Source organism: Chionomys nivalis, chromosome 22 (genome assembly GCF_950005125.1).
Source record: "Chionomys nivalis chromosome 22, mChiNiv1.1, whole genome shotgun sequence".
NCBI lineage: Eukaryota > Metazoa > Chordata > Mammalia > Rodentia > Cricetidae > Chionomys > Chionomys nivalis.
In genome coordinates, this window is record NC_080107.1 from 51,195,679 (window position 1) to 51,217,178 (window position 21,500).

A 21,500-nucleotide genomic window follows, 5' to 3' on the forward strand; every position below is an offset into this window, starting at 1 on the left:
ACACCTAACTTGATATTTTTTTTAAATCTTCTCCACAGGTTGTGCAATTTGATTGACACAGCTGAGGCTTTCACGTTAGAGCCATGGCTGATATAATTGATTAATATCTACTATGATTGTAACTGCTTCCTATTTATTGCCTGTGATCTTTCTTTTCTTTTGAAATCTTGAAATCTGCTTCCTTTGGTTTTAAACAGAACATTTTATACAGACATTTTCTCTCTTCTTTCGGCACACCAATTCTTCTCCAGTTTTTTCTCCTTTTCTTCTCCTCTTCCTTCCCCTCTTGCTTCCTCTTCCTCCCCTTCCTCCTCCCCCTCTTCTTTCTTCTTCCCCTCCTCTTTTCCCTTTCCGTCCCCTTCTTCCTCCCTCTCTTCCTCTTCCTCCTCACACACATGGTGTGTGACACCATACCCAACCTTTTTAAAATTTAAAAATTAGTCACTAGCCTAGTTTATAACATGCTTAGCTAATAAGCCCATTTTTCAAATAGCAATATGTCACTTCACAGAGAAATGAAATAAAAATCTAGGTGACTTTATGTTTGTCTCTGAAATTTTTGCTACAACGTCAAGAGCAAAATCTATGAAAGAAAAAAAGAGGAAAGTTGGACTTTATTAAAATGAAAAGCTTCCATTCTGATAAACATATTATTTTAAAAGTGGTGTTGGGGTATAGCTCAGTAGACGAGCCCTTGCCCAACATATCCAAGACCCTGAGTACAAACTCCAGCATGGGTAGAAAAGGAAAGTCAAGAGATGATAGACAGAAAACATTCACAAAATACGCATGGCCAAAAACTGTCTTAAAATGCAACAATAAGAAAATAATTCAAATTTTAGAAAAGGACCAAAGATCTGATGCCTTCCCTAGGAATATGTGTGTATATATATGTATGTATGTATGTGTGTGTATATATATATATATACATATATATATATATGGCAAAGAAGCATATGAAAATATGTTCAATATTAAAAATGTATACTGAGTTTCAAATTACAACAGTGAGGTTGTACCACTGCATATCCACTAAGAAGGTTAAGCAAAGGAACAAAAGTCCTCTGACTATTCTAAGTGTTGACAATGGGAAGGCATTCCTGAGACAGATAGACAGGCAGACAGATAGATGGATGGATAATAGACAATAGATTAATCTAGATAGTGGAGAGGGGACTTACTAGGGGTATTGGTTATGCACTTATGGAGGCAAAGGCGTCCCACATCTGACTGTCTGAAGCTGGAGCCCCTGGTTGCAGGGTCTGAGGCTCAGGCCTCAGAACTAGAGAAATGGTGTACAAACTCTCACTCTGAAGCCAAGGGCCAGAGAACTTGGCGAGGAAAGTAGTGTAAGGCCAGGAGTCCAAAACTCAGGGAGGCTGGGGCTCTGATGTCAAGAGAGTAAGAACCAAAGGGAGAGAGTCCCCCCCCCCGCCTTTAAAAATTACAATTACTTAATTGTGTGTGTGCATGCGTGTGTGCGCGTGCGTGCGTGTGCATGCATACATGTGTGTGTGCATGTGTGCGGGCACATGTGTGCCATCATATGAACGTGGAGGTCAGAGGACAACTTGTGGGAGCAGATTTTCTCCTGCTGCTTGGGTCCCTGGGCTCAGGTCATGAGGCAGCCTCCACTTTATCTGCTGAGTCATCCGCTAGCCCCCTCCCCATTTCGTTCCTCCTGGGTCCCCAGCTGATTGGGTGGCACCTGCTCACACTGAGGGTGGACCGTCCAACTCCGTCCACCGACACACAGACTCATCTATAATGGATGCTCTAGCGGCTCCCGAGGCATTCTTTTGACCAGTCAGGCTGACACCCAAAATTAATCATCACAACCATATGGTCCAACAGCTACATTGATGGGAATTCATCTATCCGTGTAAAAACTTATGTCCACACAAAACCTGCACATGAATATTTATAGTTAATTCATTCCTCGTTACCAAACTGTGAAGCAATCAAGATATCCTTTAGAAAGTAAATATGTTCACAAATTGTGATCATGCCCATTTAATGGATGGTTATTTAGAGATTTTTTAAAAAGCGAACTAAAAGGCATATTGGATCTTAAAGGCTGCTGGGTGGGAAAGCCAGTCTGAAAGGCTAGGCACACTACAATCCCAAATGATAGCACTGTGGAAAAAGCAGACTACACAGAGTCAAAAGCTCATGATGGTTGTCAGGGGTCTGGGGGTGTAAGTGTGAGTGTGTGAGTGTGCATGAGCATGAGTGTGCGCACGTGAGTGTGTGTATGCATGTGTGTGAGTGAGTGTATGTGCATGAGTGTGCGCACGCACGTGTGTGTGTGTGTGGGTGAATGGGGCATAGAGAGGCTTGGGGCAGTAAAGCTTTCTTGAGTATTGCAGGGCTGATATCTACTGATTCTTATTCAGTTGTTAAAAGTCATAGAAAGTCGGCTCCGCGGTTAAGAGCACTGGCTGCTCTCCCAGAGGACCCGGTTCAATTCCCAGCACCCACACGGCAGCTCACAACTGTCTGTAACTCCAATTCTAGGGCATCTGATACTCTCTTCTGGCCTCCATGGGGACCGGGTTCACAAGTGGTGCATAGACATACATGTAGAAAAACACCTATACACATACAATTTTAAAAATAAGAATTAAAAATATAACAATAAAATCATTTTTAAAGACCTGACAGAATATGCAACACAGAGAGTAATATGGACTCTCCCAATAACAGAATAGTATTTGCTCACTTCTAGGGTGACTGTGTACAAGGGAAGGGAGGGAGTGTGTGCTGTCTGCTCTGTGCTTCTAGAACCTGGCTCATGTTGGGTGTTGATAACTGGTTCACATTGTGCTGGTCACGTGTGATCAGGCCAGGACATGGTCTGCGGCAGAGACCTAGGGGTCTCCTGCTGGGATTAGCTGGGTGTCCATGGAGGTGGCACCTTGGCTGTCTGGTCCTTCTCCAGCTTTGAGAGAAAAGCGGGATGCCGGCCCACAGCATGGTTGGGTGCACCCAGAGTGTTTTCATCACTGTAAACCATGCAAACATTCCATGACTCCTCTGGGGTGGCAAGTGACAGACGAGGCGGGGCTTCCTGCACAGCCTGTCATCGTCTCCTCTACCTACGCCAAGACCAGAGATCAGATTGTCAACCAGACATGGTTCCTCTGTCTTTGGTGGCCCGTGTGAGTGGCCTCTGTCCTCAAGGGCCCGTGTGAGTGGCCTCTGTCCTCAAGGGCCCGTGTGAGTGGTCTCTGTCCTCTAGGGCCCGTGTGAGTGGTCTCTGTCCTCTAGGGCCTGTGTGAGTGGCCTCTGTCCTCGAGGGCCCGTGTGAGTGGCCTCTGTCCTTGGTGGCCTGTGTGAGTGGTCTCTTCACTATCAACCTCTTGAAACTTTAGTTTCCTCCTCTGGAAATAGAACCGTGAATAAGATGGAGCCTTCTGGGAATGGGAGTTCCGAGCTGACAGTTAGGAATCCATCTTGTCAATTACAAAGCACACCCACATCAGGTCATCTTTGCTGGTTGGCTGGGAAAAGGCAAAAGGAGCCACATTGGAGCTGGGTTTATGCTTCCTTATAAATCTTGATACTACCAACCCAAGGTGGATGTCAAAGGCCCTGTTTCTCAGAGGCTGCTGAGGCCCCAGAGGAGAGGAGATTCTTCTCAGAGCCTGACTCCACTGCCGGCTTGTCCCATGACACTCAGCACTGTTGCTGTGGCAGCTCCCACAGAGAGCAGCCCGCTCTCTCCCTCTGCCCAGGGCTGGTGCAGCTGCAGTCCGTGTTCTCTTTTGCCTGGTGACTGAGGACCAGGAAGCCCAGAGAGTGGGTCGGAGTGGCACCCTGGGGTGAGGTGAGGGTCCTCACAGTGCAGCCTGTGTCCTGCAGGCCCTGAAGACCCACATCATGGCCGGGGGAAGACAGGCTGGTATTCTCCTGGTCCTTGCTTTTATTAAAAACAGTGGCTATTTTGTTTTGTAGGTGTATAGATAGGGCTCCCCCTCAGAGAGACGCATCTAACTCTGAGCTAACGTGAGAGCTGAAGAAGGTGGACAGCCCCAGGGCACCTCCAGAAGGTGCTGTGTGCTTCCCGCCTGGGGTGGGGCAGCCATGTATATGCATAAGGGGGGCCTTGCTAAGCATGCCAAGTAGAAGTACTTTTAAACATTTCAGTACATCATCAACTAAATACGCTTCAGCAGGAGCGTGTTCCAGCTGAAGAAAGTATGGGCGTCACATGATTTACATAAGTCGACTGAGGGAATCTGGTGAGAGACGGCAGGGAGCTGCAGACGCCCACAAGATGGGCTGCTGGCAGGGTCTGATCCACCCCATGCCTATGTGTGGAACATCAACCACGTGCCAGGCACAGCACTGGGCTTCTGCAGGACAGGAGGACAGCAGGATTGGATTAACCTGATGGCAGGCACTGCTCTATAAACTGGCTGTGCACCTGGTAGAGGAGGGGGTCCCAGTCCAGCCTGGGCCTGTCAAGAGGACTTTCAGGAGGAGGAGGGCCCTGGCTTTGGCCATGAGGGGAGGGGATCTCTGCGAGAGGCAAGGACCTTAGTGAGGGAGTACCACCTCCCCAAAAGTGGAATGGTGATCCTGCCACCGCAAGGAGTTGCTTCGGAGTTGAAAGATGATTTCCAATGAGTTGGTGCACATGGCGTCCTAAGGCCCTGCAAGTTCCTAGCCTGACAGAATGTGGTGAGAGGCCTGGGTTGGTCAGGCACTGGAAAAAACCCATCGCATCCATGTCCTACCCTTCTGACCAGACTGGAGGAAATCTTTGTTTTTACCCATCCCCCAGGGTCCCTAGAACCACCCTGGAGCAGGTTAGTTTTCTGAGCACAGTGGCAGACCCTGTTGGCAGCTTCCCTCCCTACCAATTTTGAAGACAGGCACCAGGATCATGGTCACCTCACAGATGATGGGCAGGAGGCTTGGAGGAAGCCAGGCAGTTTGCTCCAGACCACCTAGCAGGCAAGTTATTAAGCACAGGATGGATCCCCCATTTGTCTGAAACTAGAGTCCAGTGTCACTCAAGGGCTGAAAAGGTGATTCAAAGATTAAAAGCACCCACATGGTGACTTATAACCGTCTCTAATTCTCTCCAGTCTCCGGGGCTCTAACTCCCTCTTCTGACCTCTGCAGAAACCATGCACATACATGGTAAACGTACATATACACAGAACATTCATACACATATGAGTATCAAAACCAAGAAATCTAAAAAAGGAAAAAGATAGCCACTCACAACCAGGACTGCAGAGGAGGGGACACGTAGCTCAGGGGCCCAGCAAAGAGATGACGCTTTCATTTGGTGGAAAGGTGCCTAGTATAATCAGACAGTAAACTGTGCAGTCTTCAATTTCCCTCTCTGAGTCCTGAGAAGAACCTTTAAGCCCCCTTTGTTTTTTATTCTTCTCCCTTTTGTTGAGACTGAGCCTCCCTGGAAAGCACAGACTAGCTTCCTGCCAGCCTGGGATTCCAGGTGTGTGCTGCCAGACCTGGCACTGCTTTCTTCTCAAACAGGAAAGTGCCTGGCTGCAAAGAAAACAGAGTTCCCCCAGTGTCCGACGTGTTAGAGGGTGATGCCCTGCTGCCGGGACCAGGGGCCCCTGTGCAGGTGACTGCGGCACCAATGACAAGGACACTTTGTTGCCTGATCAGGATGCTGTCCTCATTTCTCCCACAGAGATGGGCTGGCCATCTCTGGCAGGAGCAGAGAGCAAAGTCTGAGGCGATAAGAAGTTGTGAGTACCATTTACTGAAATCACAGCATCTCCGCACACAGATTCAGTTCCACATTTGGTTCCGGCCCAGAAGAGGGCTGTGGCATTCCAGTTTTACTGATAACAGCCTCATTTAGACTTTTGTGTTGGGCTGGAAATTCTAAGGATGGAAATGAAAATCCTTAATTTGGGGGAAAAAATGACCATTACACTGGCATGCTGGAGAGTGGGATGTGTTTGTTAAGTTCTTCCAAGCTCCCGAGCAGACCTGACATCGTGAGAGATTATCCAGGGGACAGACAAGGGCTCCACGGTGGAGGGGAACAGGCCAAGCCAGGGAGCCACACCCAAGAGGCTGTTGCTGTGAAGTCTGGCTTTTGTTTTGGGTGAGTCTTCTGGGCGTTCAAATACCTAATTGCAGACCTGGAGTGAGAAGGTAGTCGGTGAAATGCTGGCTTTGCGAGCACGGTCTCAAACGAGAACCTCACAGGTGTTGTGCCGCAGACTTGTGGTCCCAGTGCCGGGGAGAGAAGATTGGTGGATCCCTGGGCTAGCCTGGCCTACTTGGTGAGATCCAGGCAAACGAGACCCCATTTTGAAAATCAACTGGATGCCACCTGAGGAATGGCAGCCAGGTTATCCTTGGCTCTCCACATTCACATCCGTGTGCACACACCCTTCCCAGACACACAACACACACCTGCACACAGGTGCTGGCACCTGGGCAGGGACGAGGTGGAAGCCACTCAGTATCCGAGGACACTGAAGTCAGCTCCACAGCGGTGGCCCAACAGGAAACAAAGCTCACAGTCAGGACCAAGGCTGCTGAGACGATGCCCCTGAGTTATTACATCCCTAGCGCGGGTACTTTTTCTCACCACTTTTGACCTTTTCCTAACCCATGTTCCCAGTGCTGGTTTCCTCCACGTCAGTAGGGAGGTTCCCAGACATAGGCTGCCTTTGTTCATGTGCTCTCGCCCACGGGGGTGTCTGGGTCACCCTTTCTCCGGAGCACAGGCGCTGGGAAATGGGGGGTCCCATGGTGCCTTGACTCTGCTGCTGCTGGGGGGGGGGCGGCAGTCCAGCACCACTGGGTGGATCGCCCTGGGCATCCGGGGGTGGGGGTAAGGCCTTGCCAGTGAGGCCACTCCTTCTGCAGGCTGTGACTTTCCCACTTAGAATTCCCTGCTTCGAGTATGTGGTAACCTTAATTTCAGTTTGTCAACTTATTAAGTAGCAGTTGGGACACATAGACAGCCACAGAACACAGACAGACACACACTTGGACAGATACAGATGCACACAGACTCACTGGAATGGAGGCCTGAAGATTGATCGCTTGGCTCCATACCAGAAAAGGAAGAGGAAAGAAGCAAAGAGATGGACAGATGGGAAGAAGGAGAGAAGAGGAGGGAGGGAGAGACTTGGGGGGAGGAAGGAGGAACAGAAGGACTCTCTGGTATTTCTGCTGCTTCATGCCAAAAGCAAGAACCACACCCAGGCACAGATTTCTCTGCTCTCTGCGAGCATCTTGAATGGCCCATGTAAGGCGGCTGCTTTAGACATCCTTTCCTGCAGGGAGAGGGGGGACGACCCGAGGGGAGACGGACACACGACTGGGCCAACCTTGAAAAGGACTCAACAGTGATCTGATTGGCAGCTGGGATAACAGGGTCTCTGTCCCCACAGAACGGCTTCCATTCCTAGGCCACCAACCCCTGCTGTTTCTTTTCTACAACAATGCAAACAGGAAAATAGGCCTCAAAGATGAGGGTGGGGGATGCGAGCTTGGACAAGACACCCACAGCCCACGTACTCCAGTTGTGTCCCAGTGGGTTTCTGTACCGAGTGAAGTGATCTTTCAAATGATCTTGATATGTAAAATGATCTTGATATATGATATTTACACGTATTTATGAAACACAGTGTGAGGGTCAGTCCATGTATGCACGCGTGACATCACATCCGGCTATCCATCATCTTAATTACCGTCATTTCTCCGTCGTGAGGTCCTGCAATACTCTCTCCTAGCTCTTTGAGACACATAGTATTGCTGTCAGCACACCTGCCAGCCTCTGCATCACCTGAGTTCTGTCACACAAGCCCTGTCCCCTCCCCAGCTGTACAGGGAACAGACATCATCTGGTGTATGTTAGAGACAGTGGCTGGGGCCAGGCAGCTGAGTCCTGAGTTCAAATCTGGCCTTTGCCACTCATTGGCTATGAGACTGTAAACAGGTCCCTTTTGTTCTTGGAACCTGTGAAATGAGGTGTGATCTCACATAACAAAGCTTGAGAATAAGCCACAATAAATGGCCACATGAAGAAGTCTCTAAAAGTCCTACATGACCTATAGTTACTGCTCTACACCTTCCGGCTGCAGATGGATGCAGAATTTCCGGGGATCCCAGCCCCAGCTTTACTGGTGGTAAATGTATTTCTCATTTTTTTGGTTTGGTCAGCAAAGTAGAGAGACCCTGTCAGACCCCAGAAAGTCTTTGTGGAGCTGATATTGTGCAAGCTCCCCTCCCCCGTGGATTCTGCTTACGGGGAGCGATTTTAGGAGCAAGCAAAACAAGCGAAGCTATTGGGGATGAACAATGGGCCAGATGGCAAAACTGGCTGGAAGCAATAGAACATGATAAATAGCTTCCCACTGTGACTCCTGATCAATTTCAATATTTAATAATTCCATTGCACCCCCACCCACTCATCTGACCCCCTCCACAGGATCCTGCGATAACACCCGGTGTTCAGCTCGTGGACCAAGCAGTTCTTCTCTTTCTGAGGATGTCAGCAGAACTGTCAAATGGGCTCCCTTAGTCCTCGAGATGATAATTAACCTGCCTGCATGTCCTGCAGGTGCGCCCTCCTCCTTTCCTGCCAGGGAGGCTGGAAGGCCCTTCCAGCTGAAGATGTATGCTCACCTTGTTGGCTCAATGGCTGCTAGCATTCCCCGACTTTTGCTTTGGAACTAAGCAGAGCAGCAAGCAGCCATCTTACCAGCACCCCGACAGTGGGTAGGAGGAAGTGACCCAGACAGGAAGCCTTGAGTGTTATCCTGCCATTTTCCTTCTGAGACTCAATTTCCTCCTCTGAACAATGGACACGGTCAGGCCTGTCCCTGGAATGGCAGCCGGTGCTACCCATGAAAAGCTTGTGGCCGTGCTTGGCATACAGGCAACAGCCAACAAGTGGTATAGTTATCAAATATGAGGCTAACCTCAAATGATTTCTGAGTGTCAGCTCTTTGCGGGGTGGGTTGGCTGTGTCCTTGTGGTTGACATTTCTAGCCCACATTGGTGAAGGGTTTGTCACCAGTGGTCACATAGCCTCTCCTGAGAGTCTCCCCCAGCAGTAAGATAGGAAAGAATCCACTAATAAGGTTAACCACCCTGAATGGTTGGCAGTGACCCCAAAGGCATTAGTAGTCACTGATGTATGCTCCTTCAGAGCCATTTAGAAAACATACACACATACACAGATGAGAAGCTCCAGAGAAGGGGGCGACATGGCTTCTGGCCGATGTCGGCAAGAGACCGTAGCCACTTCTCATCTAGACCTTTCAGCTTCTGACTTCAAGTCCTCTCTGCCCACTCACAGGAGGAGCAAGACACCCTGGCAGGTGTGTTCTCTGCATGTGTGTGAGGGTGGGAGGATGGTGCCTGTGTGTACCTGGGTCACTAGAGCCACAGGTGACGGTGAAATGAAGCTCCTAACCCCTCAGTGCCGGGTCACAGGGACATAATGAGAGAATCTTGGTGGTTTTGTGATGAGCTGATTAAATGTCCTTTATGGTAATTAGAGAGTGGAGATGGGAAACTCGTCCATTCAAAGGTAGAGTCTCCTAGCAGAAGGATCAACAAGGAAACAAGGAAAGAACAAAGCAGCAGCTACTGTAGTTAAAGCCTTTGCGTGGCATCTAAAGTTTGCCATAAGCCCATCTCCTTGCCTGCTTTGCTTTCCTCCATTGGAGCTAGTTGGGGTAGCCTGGGCTCAATGGCCTTTTCCACGTGTTCCTGTGTAGGCAGGCCCACATTCCTGCTCAGGTCCATCCTCACCCTAGTCACTCATTTATCCAGTGGGTTCTTTCTCAAGAGGTCTTCTGTGTCCTCCTGGGTGGAGGAACACCCCCATTCTCGCTCACCCCCACCCTCACTATGTTAGCATCATTTCTCATGTGTCTCAAGTTCATAGCATTCTTTCCAGGCAAGAGCCAAGCTCTCTAGTCTTCCGAAGGCCTAACCACTGTGTGCTCAGCAAGTGTCCGCAGGGCCACAAACAAATAAATGAACAGCAGTCTATCTCCAGAAGTGATTAAGTCAGAGCCTTAGAGGGGGATGGGGTGGGGTGTTGGTGAGGTGGGGTGGGGCAGTGAAACTTCTGGTGGGACTGGAATTTGGGGAGAGGTTACACAGCCTTGATAGCAGATAGTGCCTCAGGCTTTAAATTCTACTCAATTCTCCTTCCCTCTCCCCTCCACAATATAAAGGACCGAAGCTGTGCAGATCCCCCTACACCTGTCGTACAAGGGCACCATGGGATGTGAAGGCAGCCATCGAGTACCTGAGTCCCGCTGGTCCAGGGCCATGGAGTTCCACCTCCTTGTGATGTCGATGTAGAGGATGTCCACTGCAGCCATGGACAGGCTGCTGCTACTCAGCTTGCAGTTCCTGCCACGACAGGGAAGAAGACGTGTTATTCTACGGTACACACTTCCGGCCCCTTTTCATCCAAGCCTATAAGACTGAACATCTGTGCCCCCTTGAAACACACAGGGGAATCTTTGGCGCTTTAGAGGTCATGTGGGTGGGGCCCTAGCAGATCCATTGGTGTCCTTGTATGAGGACACTAAGGGGAGGAGAGCTGGCCGGTTTTCCTGTTCCTCAGCACAGAGAAAGCAGCCGCAAAAGCCAGGGGCAAGCTTTCAGCAGTCCCCTCTCTGTCAGGGCTGTGGCCCTGGCCTCCAGCTTCCAGACTGTGAGAAGTCAGCTTCTGTTGTTCAAGCCACAGGAGCTGCTCAAATGGAGACCATGTCTTTGCTCAGGCCATGTTTTTCTCCCCAGAATTCTTGGCGATCAGCAGAGGAACAGTGGGAGAAGGCTGTGAGTGGGAATTGGGGGTTGGAGACGATGGCTTTAGTGAGGACTAACAAGTGGACCTGCAGAGAGCAAGGCTGTGGAGGCAGCCATCGTTGAGCCAAATCCTGCCTCTGCCACTCAGAACCCAGGCAAGCCACTCGCTTTCCCAGCCTTTCTGCTTTAGCGTTTTCCTTGTGTCTGCTGCACCTCATACAGTCCCGAAGACCCTGCCCGCTCTCAAAGGGAGGCAAGGCTCTCTCTTTCTCTTTCTTAGTATCATTATTACTATACAATAGGGTCTCATATAGCCCAGGCTGGCCTCAAACTCACTATATGGCTGAGATTGATCCTCCTGCCTCCACCCCCCAAGTGCTGGGATTACACTACCACACCTGGTTTCTAAAGTGGTTCTGGGGATGTAACCCAGAGTCTCATCCACGGTAGGCAAGTATTTTACCAGCTGAGCCACACCCCAAGGAACTTCATCGTCAGGAAATACTCCTTATGTGTGTTCATCTTCTTACTGTTTCAGAATATGAGTACTGCCCTCTCCTGCCACTACAGGCAGCTGACTGTGTCACGGTCACATGGACTGGCAACGACAGCTCACCACTGAAGTGACTGAAGCCATCACTGTGGTCTGGAAGCTGTTCCTCCCGTATCTTACCAGAGGAGTCCCTGAGGCCGAACACGTAGACAAGAAGCCTGATGTGTCTCTACTTCACCTCTCTTACTTTGTCACCCTGATGGTTTTATATAAGCCCTGAATCCTCACACACAGGCCCAGACAAGCAGAGTGGAAAGCGGAGACAGAGCCATGTTCTTTTTTGGCACAGGCTGGCCCCAAGTCACTGGAGAGCCTTCTGCACCATGCTGCATGTTCGTTACTGGTCATCTGGAGCCAGGAGGAGGGTGGATGTTCTGATGCTCCTTCTGCTCGTGTGCAGGGACACCAAAGAACAGGGATTTAAATCTGGTGTCAGCAGCAGTGCTCTGCCTCAGCCACGGAGCAGGCGTTCGGAGCCCCATCCCCCCCGCCCCACTCATTTATTTGGTCTGGGGAAGTGGGTAAAACAGCATTTAGATGCTTGATTGTGGGTAGTTTTCTTAAATCTCTCCACACAACTTTGTTTCCCAATCTCTGAGATGAAGGTCCCGCCTGCCCACATGGCTGCCGAGGGAGGCAGTGAGCGTCTGGGGGCACCTGTGTGCTGCTGGGTGCCCGGGAGGCTCGTGGCATGCCTTAGTCCTCATCTCTTCTTGCTCTCCGGTATTCTCTCTCAGGCCACAGGTCCAAACTTTCACTGCCCTTTTGAGGTAATGGAATCTAGGACAAGAGAGCCTAGGCCAGCCGTTGGCTTGTCTACCTCTCCCACCCCCATCTGGACACGATCGCTCTGGGAGGTGGGATTTCCTAAGAATCCTGGAGGCTGGACTCTGGGCCAGCTGTCAGGGTGTCAGAGCTACACCGACACTTCCAGACAGTTCCAATGCATCTCATCTGTACCCCAGTGGATGACAAAGTGCTTCTCTGATGGCCATTTGTCATTGTTCCTTGTGCGAACAGTTCCCGTAGGTGCCAGACAGGTGAGGCTTTGATTGACAAGTATGATTGCCACCTAGAGGCCCCTATCCAGATTCAGGTCCGCTCCTTAACCATGGTGGTTCTACGTATGCCCAGCACGGTGCCTGGATGAGGTCTCTGTACCTTCTGCCCTGGCACACTTGCTTGCCCCTCCCTCCCCTCCTCTCTTCCCACCCATCTGCATTTTCCAGACCAACAATTCACATCCCGTTCCATATTTCAATCACAAGGCGCCATGGCAGACTTCAAAGCATGTCAGCGCCTAGTGACTTAGTCAGTGGGCACTGCGCTTTTCATGTCGCCTGTCACGGAGATGCTATCTCTGGTGGATTCTGCTAGGGACAGTAGTCTCTCGAGTCATGCTGTCGGTGGACGCTGCTGATTCCCAAGGCTTCATTAGGAAAAGCCACAGCCTTTTCCGCATCGGTGTTCTAGAACTACCTGTTCCCCGGAAGGATGGAGAGCTGCCTGACTTGCTCCATGGCTTAATGAAGGATAAAAACGGAAACTGAACTGACCACTGGTATACAGTTATTTTTTTTCTTGACAGGAAGAAAATAGAAGTGTCAAACCTTAGTAGAAGCCGTAATTTACCAGGGAGAATTCTCCCTTTATTCCCTTTCCAAGGTAACTCATCCTCCCCAGCAATACTGCCAAATACAGTTGATTACTGTGTCTGCAGTTAGAGAGGAGGACCATCCGTGTCGGCTGCAGGAGGCAGGAAATGCTTAAAGAGGTTTGGACTCGGTAGGTCTTTCTTGGGCACCATATCCTTCCCAAGGTCTCAGAGCCCTTGTGAGCACCTATGAGGGAGGGGTCCCAGTCCCATTTCAGTGGGGGAAAGATGAGGCACAGAGGGGGGTCAGGACTTGCTCAAAACTGTACTCCATCTCCCCTTGGAGACAAAGGGAGGTGGTCCAGCTCGCGGTCCCAGGAGGAGCCTAGGATCAAGATACAAAGTCTCAGTCTAGGGCTGGACACCTGCCGGGAAGTTTTGGGACAGGGGTTTCTGGGAGATAACTAGAAGCTCATGAAGGCAGGGGCTTCTGGGTTCGTCCTTTGAGTACCAGATAGTCTCAAGGCTCAAATAGAGGCTATTTAGTTCTATTTAGCTCAAATAGAGGCTAACATCAAATATTTGGAATAACGTTTTTGATTCATATAGCCACTGAATTCAGAGCTCATCTCCTGTCATGGTGGGTACACGTATTCAGGGCCCAGTGACGGGTGGCTCAGCTCTCAGAGCTGTGCAGGAGATGGCGTGTGACGGCCAGGTCGTTCCAATCATGGAACACAACCTCCCCTCATGCCCTGGGACAAGCTCCCTCAAAGAACGGGTGGAAGGGGAAGATCTTAGGTGGAAGAGCACTTTGAGAAACAGGGGATGGGAGAGGCTAGACATTTTCTAGAAAAGAAGTGGACCTTGGGTTTTGCCGCGTGATTCTGAGCATGCCACAGAAGTTCTTTCCGTTTGTGTGAGGTGGCTGAGGCTACCCACCAGACGAGGCCCGGGCCCTGGCGCTCCACGCCGGGCACATGTGGAGAAGAAGCCAACAACAGTCAAAGCCTTGCCTAGTGATGAAGAATCGGCTGAAAGTGATGATTTTTGTGTTTCTTGTTGTTTCTCTTTTTTTCGGAATGGAAGTAATATGAGTACATATGACGGGAGAGATCACAAATCACTGAAGTTCATTAGGAGCCTGAGCATGGGGGAAGCTTTGAAACCATCATCCATTTCCTCTAACTGCCTACGTCTCTTGGGAAATTTAGGGACCAACATTTTACACTCCACAAAATCCTATTTATAGAATTTCTTTTATGTTCATCTTTCTTTGTGGTGAAAAAAGAGCAGCTTTTCTCTCCCCCCTAAGAGGTTTCTGTAAGGTAAACGGCAAATATTCATATTTATTTTAGAAAAGGGGGGGACAAATCACTAAATACTTGTGAGGGGAGGAAAGAGGTGGCTGTGGTTCAGAACATCCACGGTTTTCAAGGCCACGGAGAAGAATCACACACGATTTCTGGGAAGGAATGGTCACAGAAGGGACAGTTTCAAAGTCACTAAGGAGTTAATGTTAAAGGGGACAGTTCTATTCTAGAACATTTTAACATGTCATGCCTCTCAGAGGGAAAAACCCGACAGCTATCTGTTATGAAGCATATTAATATCTCCAGACAATAAAAGGGAAGTGAAAGGGAAAAGGAGAAAGAGGGAAAATATGTCCTTTAATTCAGAGACCTGGGATCAGAAGCAGCGAGAGTGTCCTGGGAAGGAGGCTGGCTGGGGTCAACTGTTGACTGTGTAGCTGCATTCAGTGGACAGTGAGGACACCCCCACTAGTGACCCATTGACAGCAGCTAATACAGACCCATCTCTCTCTCAAAGGAAGCCTCCACATCCTGGCAATTGTTAGAAAATAAAATTTCCAAAAAATAAAAAACTAGAAAGCAGAGCTCAGTTTACAATGATGATACGTGCTGCCCGACAATACTCGGCTGCTGAGGAAATGACTGGAGGCTGGTTAGAGTGTCTAGACAGGAGAATGCTCATTCGTGGAGCAAGAGAAGAGTGGAAGATGGCTGGGCGGGCATTAGCATAATTCGCTCTGAAAACTGCTGATCTATGCTACGAGTTCTGAGAGATGGACACCGAAAATAAATCCAAGCGGACCGTGTATTATTTTCTTCTCTTCTCGGTCTTTTCAAGGAACGTGGAGAGAAACAGAGTGGGTAGTAGATGTGAAAGCCAAGTTTCATTTGGGGCATCTGTGTGGGAACCTTGCGAGGAGCGTGAACCGTGCTGGGAATATGTGTTTCCGCGTGCTCCTGCGAAGGGCACTTGGTTCAACTCAGCATATGGTCTCAATATTATTATTTCATAACGAAGCAACATTTAAGCCAAAGTGGAAAGGAGAGAGAGAACAGTCATTAGCAGGTGGTGAAATTTAATTTGCAAGACTGAACATACCCAGATAAATTGGAAGGCGGAGATTTACCATATTTTACTATTGAGCTGCCATTGGGGTTTCTCGGGGCATCTTTTACCGAGAGCTGCGTTCCATCCACTTCCTCCGGCATCCTGAGTTAGGATGGGCATTCCACCCACTTCCTCCGGCATCCTGAGTTAGGATGGGCATTTGCTGGGTGGCCTTGTTGTTGCATCCATCTGCTCGAGCCGCCTCTTGGCCACCTGAAGACGTCTGTTTACTGCCACGTTCTGCCGCAGTTCCACCGACAGCCCTGGCTGGCCACAGATTGGAGGTGGTGGCTGCAGAACCTAACAATCCCCAACCTTGGAGAAATCGATTTCTCACGCAAATGCCTTCAATGACGGGAGAATCACAAAGCCTGACACGTCCAGGCAGCTTTGCAGGGACAGTTTTGTCGTTAGCCCATTCTGACCTGAGAGTTAAACTTGTTACAAACTTTTTTTTTTTTTTTTTTTTTTTTTTTGGCACAGGGTTTCTCTGTGTAGCCCTAGCTGTACTAAAACTCACTCTGTAGACCAGGCTGGCTTCAAACTCAGAGATCCATCTGTCTCTGCCTCCCGAGTAATGGGATTAAAGGTGTGTGCCACCACCACCCAGCCTATTAGAAACATTCTTAATTCTGTTTTCTCTTCAGGCTTGTGTAAAATGTGGAGGTCCTTTAAATAGATATCTGCTGATCTCAAACCAAGTGTCACTCATTGGAGGCCTCTGTGGGCAGTACTGCTTTGATAGAAGTCGTTTTTTGAATACAGAGATTTTACATGAAAATAAGCATCATAACTTCATCTAAGAGACGCAAAGCTCTGATGGCATCAAGGGTCCTAGCGATGGTTCCCGGAGATGATCCAACTCCTTCCCATCGGAGCTCACTGTGTGTTTGGGGCCTTGGGGAGGTAGGGAGAGGAAGACCCGGAAGCATTTGAGACTGGAAGCTTGCCAGTGTCTCCAGATCTCCTCCCTGTCTTCTTATGAGGCAAAATTTCCCCACAAGTGGCCAGGAAGCCTCCTAGAACCTCTCCTGTGTCCTCAGCCAGTTCACAGAGCCTCAGGTCCATGGCAGCTTGGATCACACACCGTCCTTCACTTCTCAGCTTGGGCCACACAAAATCCTTCTGCTGGCTCCCCTTGCCATCTGGGTGGTGTGTCTGTCTACTGCTCAGCCAATCACAACCAGTAGTAGGACAAAGTCTGCTTCCTCCAGGAGGCCCCCATGGGTGCCACCAGGTGGATAAAGCCTCCCCTGTTCTTACTTCCAGCCCCCTGCTCTGCCCACAGACCCAGTCATGGAGCCCTGGCTCGCTGCTTCAGACTTTGCCAAAGGCTGACGTGAAGAGTCTGCTCCATGTGTGGTTAGTTTGGGAGTCCCAGGGGAAGGAAGGCTTCTTTAACTTGTTCTGTCCCCATGTTGGAAAGAGATGGGCATGGCTCAGATGTCACAGCGGCCATGTTCCTTGCAGATCCTGACAGTTCCCCACATGAAGCTCAGTTGGCCCTTCAGTCCCTCAGGTTTTCAATGGGGACTTACGTGTCATGCTGCAGAAGCCGGGCAGGCCCAGCGTGTTCAAGCCGTAGATGTGCTGTGCTGACGAAGCTGTGTGCGCTAGCTTGTTCACCTCACTGCTCCCCTGTGCTTCTAACAGGCCTCGGATCAGGGTCCTCTGTGTCCCAAGGCTCAAGGAAGAACCACAACGAGGCAAAGACTGCCTAGCTGTTTGTCTCCTTCTTTCTCCTTTTCACTGTGATGATAGCAATATTTATACATTTTAAAAGAAAGAAATAACACACACCCCACACAAACCTCCAGGGGTAACAACATGGCTCAGTGGATAAAGATGCTTGCCACCAAGCCTGACAACTTGAGTTCAGTCTGTGGGATCTGCATCCTGAAAGCTGACCTCTGACCTCCACAGGCATGCTGTGACGTGTGCACCTGTACTCACACACACTAAATAAATAAATGAATAGATACAGTACAAAGTTGGTTTCCCAGCTTCCCACGTGACTACAAGTAACCCACACAACTGATGCAGAAATTGCTTCCTATAGCCTCCAGGGTAGCGTTTAAGAAGTCTAATTCATCTGCAGGGCAGAGACCGATGCTACTGCCCCCTTCTTCCTTCTTTCAGTCTAGTACCTAACTATGGTGGCCAGATTTTGAGTGGCCATCCTGTGACCGTAGGCAACCCTGAAGCCATCAGAACACGCTTAGTATGGGTGAACAGAAAGGAGGTAAGGTGTGGATGACATTGTGGAGTTGCTCGCCAGTCCTGAACCCGTGGTGGCTTTTATGTTCTGAGCCACATGAAGACACTGGCTATTACTGAGCATCAAACGCAGTCCTGACCAGAGGTGAAGCTCTCATTTGGCATGCAGTTCTCTTGATCCAGGCCTTGGGCCCCGCACTGTATGATGCATTATACCCCAGACGCAAATACCACACCAGGCAGGATGGCTGCTCACACGAGGGGACCGGGACTTAGAGACTGATGGAGGATTTGCCATAGCCAGACAAATGAGCAATATACTTGGTCCCAGAGCCAGACTATCAGACCCCAAGGCCTATGTCCTTCCTTCCCCTGAAACTAACGCATGCCCTTCTCAAGTCATCCTGTAACTTAACTAGCACTCAGGTTTGCTAAAGTGGCAACCGTGGCCACCAAGCCTTGGGCTTACCATCTTACCAAGACCGGAAGGCTGGTGGCAGTCTCTATAAACCATGTCTGGAGAAGCTGTTGGCAAAACATGGCTTCCAACTTATGGCATCCAATTATTTGCTTTAGTGAAGAGAACTCTGAGGAGTGTGACTTTGAGATGCAGGGTAAGGGTGTTAAAGCGAGCGACAAGAAGTGACAGTCATGCTGAGGGCTGTCAGAGGGTTTTCTTTCTGCGGTGGCAATGCCACAGAGAACCGCAAATAAGCAATTCCATGCTGCAGCCAGACCACACTTGTTGAAGAGGTCTAGGGTCGTCTGTTTGGCATGGCTGTCAGGTTTGTATCAGACCCTGTGTGGCCCTGGCTTGCTACTCTCTCTCTTCTCTCCCTCTGTCTCTCCCTTCCCTTCCCTTCCTCTCTGTGTGTGAATTTATAGAACTATATGTAAATTTTCATGACATTCTTTAACCATTGTGGAAAGAAACTAACATTTATTAATCATTTGTGATATGCTAGATATTTCCTATGGTTCTGATTAATTCTACACACACACACACACACACACACACACACGTACACACAGACACAGGTCTCCCTATGGCCTATGTGGTTTCATTCTAATCTTAGGCTAAAGACCCCCAGGTTCAGGGGTAGGGTTCACTGCTCGCCTGTGAGCTGCCCTGTGTCACCTCCAGAGGGTTCCAAAGGGAGCAGGCGAAAGAGTGAACCACAGACACGGACAGTAAGGGGTGTCTTCTCACTTTGTAGGCTGCAGCAAACCTCTTCTTTAGGCTTTACCCTTAAAACTCGTGCAAGTGTATGGCAGATTCTATAGGCATGTTATTTTAATATTAGAGCAAGTGTGCTGAATGATTTGACAGACTAATAAACTTTTCCATCCGGAAACTCACTGTGGAAAGCTATGCCTTTGTGAACTCAGTCGTAGCCAGGCTGGTCCTACCGGGAGAGCGCACGTTAGGAAACACAAGGTCAGACTCCCACCAACAATCCCTACTGGGTGCTGAAGGGCCTGGTTCAGGGTAACTGCTGCAATTAGAACACTGTCTGAGGAAGCCCCTTATTCTGACTTCACTCTGTTGCTGTGATGAGATACTTGAACCAGAAGCAGCTTAGGGGAGGAAAGGGTTTATTTGGCTTACACTTCCAGGTCACCATCCATTGCTGAGGGACCAATGAGTTTCAGGGCAGAAACTTAAGGAGGTCCTTGAAGAAGCTGAGAGAACACGCTGCTTGCTGTCTTGCTCACAGTTCCTGCTCAGCTAGCTTTCTAATGCAGCCTAGGACCACCTGCCTAAAAACGGTGTCCCTACAGCGTGCTGGGCCCTCCTGCTTGGGTTAATCACCACGACAACCCTCCACAGACATGCCTACAGGTCAACCTGACTTAGACTTTCCTCTCAGAGGACTTGGGTTGTTCCAAGATGACCTCACTAACTAGGACATCCCCTGAGGATTCACATGCTGGAAGCACGGACTTCGGTATGGTGCTCTGGAAGTGGTAGCATCTTTAGAAGGCAGAGTTTGCAGAAGGACTTTAGGTCACTGGGCATTGGGTATGTACCCTTGGAGGGTACTAGTTCTTGTGGGCCCCTGAGTCATTACAAGAGGGAGCCTGATTCCGATCTGCTGTGCCATCATCTCTGGACATGATTTTTCTCGTGTACACACCTCCCTGTGGTATCTTCTGTCAGAAGACTCTTACCAAAGACGGAACTAACAGGGCTGCCTGACCTGAGAGTTTAAGCTGCTGACTTAAACTACTGTGAGCTAAGCAAACCTCTTTCCTTTATAAAGTTATCCAGCTTCAGGTATTATGTCATAGCAACAATAAAAACCATCACTATGGTGGTCCACAGTTCCTGGGTGCGTGTGGATGTGCGGGTGGATACAAACACCTACGCACATGTACATGGAGCCCGGAGGTGGGTCCTGACTGTCTTCCTCTACTCTACTCCACCTTATATTTTGAGACAGGCTCTTCACCGAATCTGGAGTTGTACTTTTGCTAGAATGGCTTGCAGGAAGCGCTTATCTTGCCCTGCTCCCCATTCCTACTACTGCATGCTGCCAGGCCTGGTTTATGTAGTCCTGGGCTTTGAACGCAGGTCCTCATGCTTCCGCATCAAGAGCATTGCCTATTGAATTATCTCCCCCAGCCCCACAACTGCTTATTTTAATAATGAACCTAAGATTTAAATGTCACTGTTAGAACATTTGTTAACTCATTTGACGAGAGTCTATAATACGCCAGCCATGAGGTAACTGCAGCTTCAAACAGGGTACCAATTCAACACTATGGTCTCTCAAGAGCAGTCAAGGGCCATGTGGCATTCAGATGAGTGATTGGATTCTGCCCTCTCCAAACCTCAAGAGGGAAAAAGCTGGTCTCACTAACCTTATGAAGGTCCGAAAGCCAGTTGGTCCCAACTTCATTGTCCCCTTGATTCCCAGGAATCGGATAAACAAATTGGCCATTCTGTCTACCAGGCGTAGATAGTTGAACTGCTTGGCATATTTGGGGAACACCTGCTTGAGGCAAATGGAGGGCAGGTGGGCCTCGGGGTTGGAGTCAGGATCACCGGTCAGGTCACAGTCCCGATCTTCCTTCCCGGCGAAAGGCTTTCCAGGATGCTGAGACCTGAAACACACGGGGCACTCGTGACAAACTGCTTTCCTCCAGTGGGGAGTGGTGTGTACAGCTCCTATTGTATAGACTAGAAAACGGACCCCTGAGGAGTGGCCTGTTGAGGTGCGCACAGCTCCAGCTTAGTGAAGCAGGGCTTGAACCCAGGGCAGAGCTAGGACTGGAAACACAGGCTTCCTCCATCCTGCCATGTCAGCTTCACTCTGTTCACGGTTCAAGGAAATACTCCACTGTGAGCAGTCTGGGTTTGAGTTCAAACTCCTACTTATGGGTAGTAAATGAATGATTAAGAATTAGAAAAATCTCACCGAGGGTTGGCAAGAAGCCGCAGGCGCAGTTCAGTGGACAACTTGGATAGCTACTTCCATTCCCCAGTCCTGGAACACAGACCATTTCCTGCCCGAATTGTTTGTTAGGGACTCATATAGAAGATGACAAGTTTTGTGACTCCTTAGCCTGTGTGTTTTATTCTGAAATTATTCTGATAATCAAGAAAATGAGTAGCCACAGACTTTTTCCTGTCCCCATCTAGCTGGAAATGGTCTCAGTTCCTTCTCGCCTCCAGCATGACACAGCCCTTCCCCCACCCAAAGTCTGTCCCAGAGCTCCTGAGTCAGCACCACAGATCTGCCAGTTACCCAGGCGGGAAAATCAGAATAAAAGCCAACTCTGGCTCGGTCTTCATAGGCAACGCTGTATCACGCTAGCCCCCAGATCAGCTCTCACAGGCCAGCCTTGTTCTCCCATTCCGCCATGCTTGGACCATTGCACCACGTGTCTCAGTCAGGATTTTGTGGCTGTGCAGAGACACCA

General features: G+C 49.5%; 1 protein-coding gene across 2 annotated transcripts in view; it reads right to left on the reverse strand.

Annotated features, from left to right (window-relative positions):
* Positions 1-21,500, reverse strand: part of Ttll11 (tubulin tyrosine ligase like 11) — a 234,034-nt gene that overhangs the window by 25,622 nt on the left and 186,912 nt on the right. For both annotated transcript variants that reach the window (XM_057755098.1, XM_057755097.1), the window contains 2 exons: positions 20,439-20,681; positions 10,280-10,386 (listed from right to left, as the gene is read on the reverse strand). In XM_057755098.1, the coding sequence (XP_057611081.1) occupies positions 10,280-10,386; positions 20,439-20,681 (350 nt within the window). The remainder of the gene's footprint in view (positions 1-10,279; positions 10,387-20,438; positions 20,682-21,500) is intronic.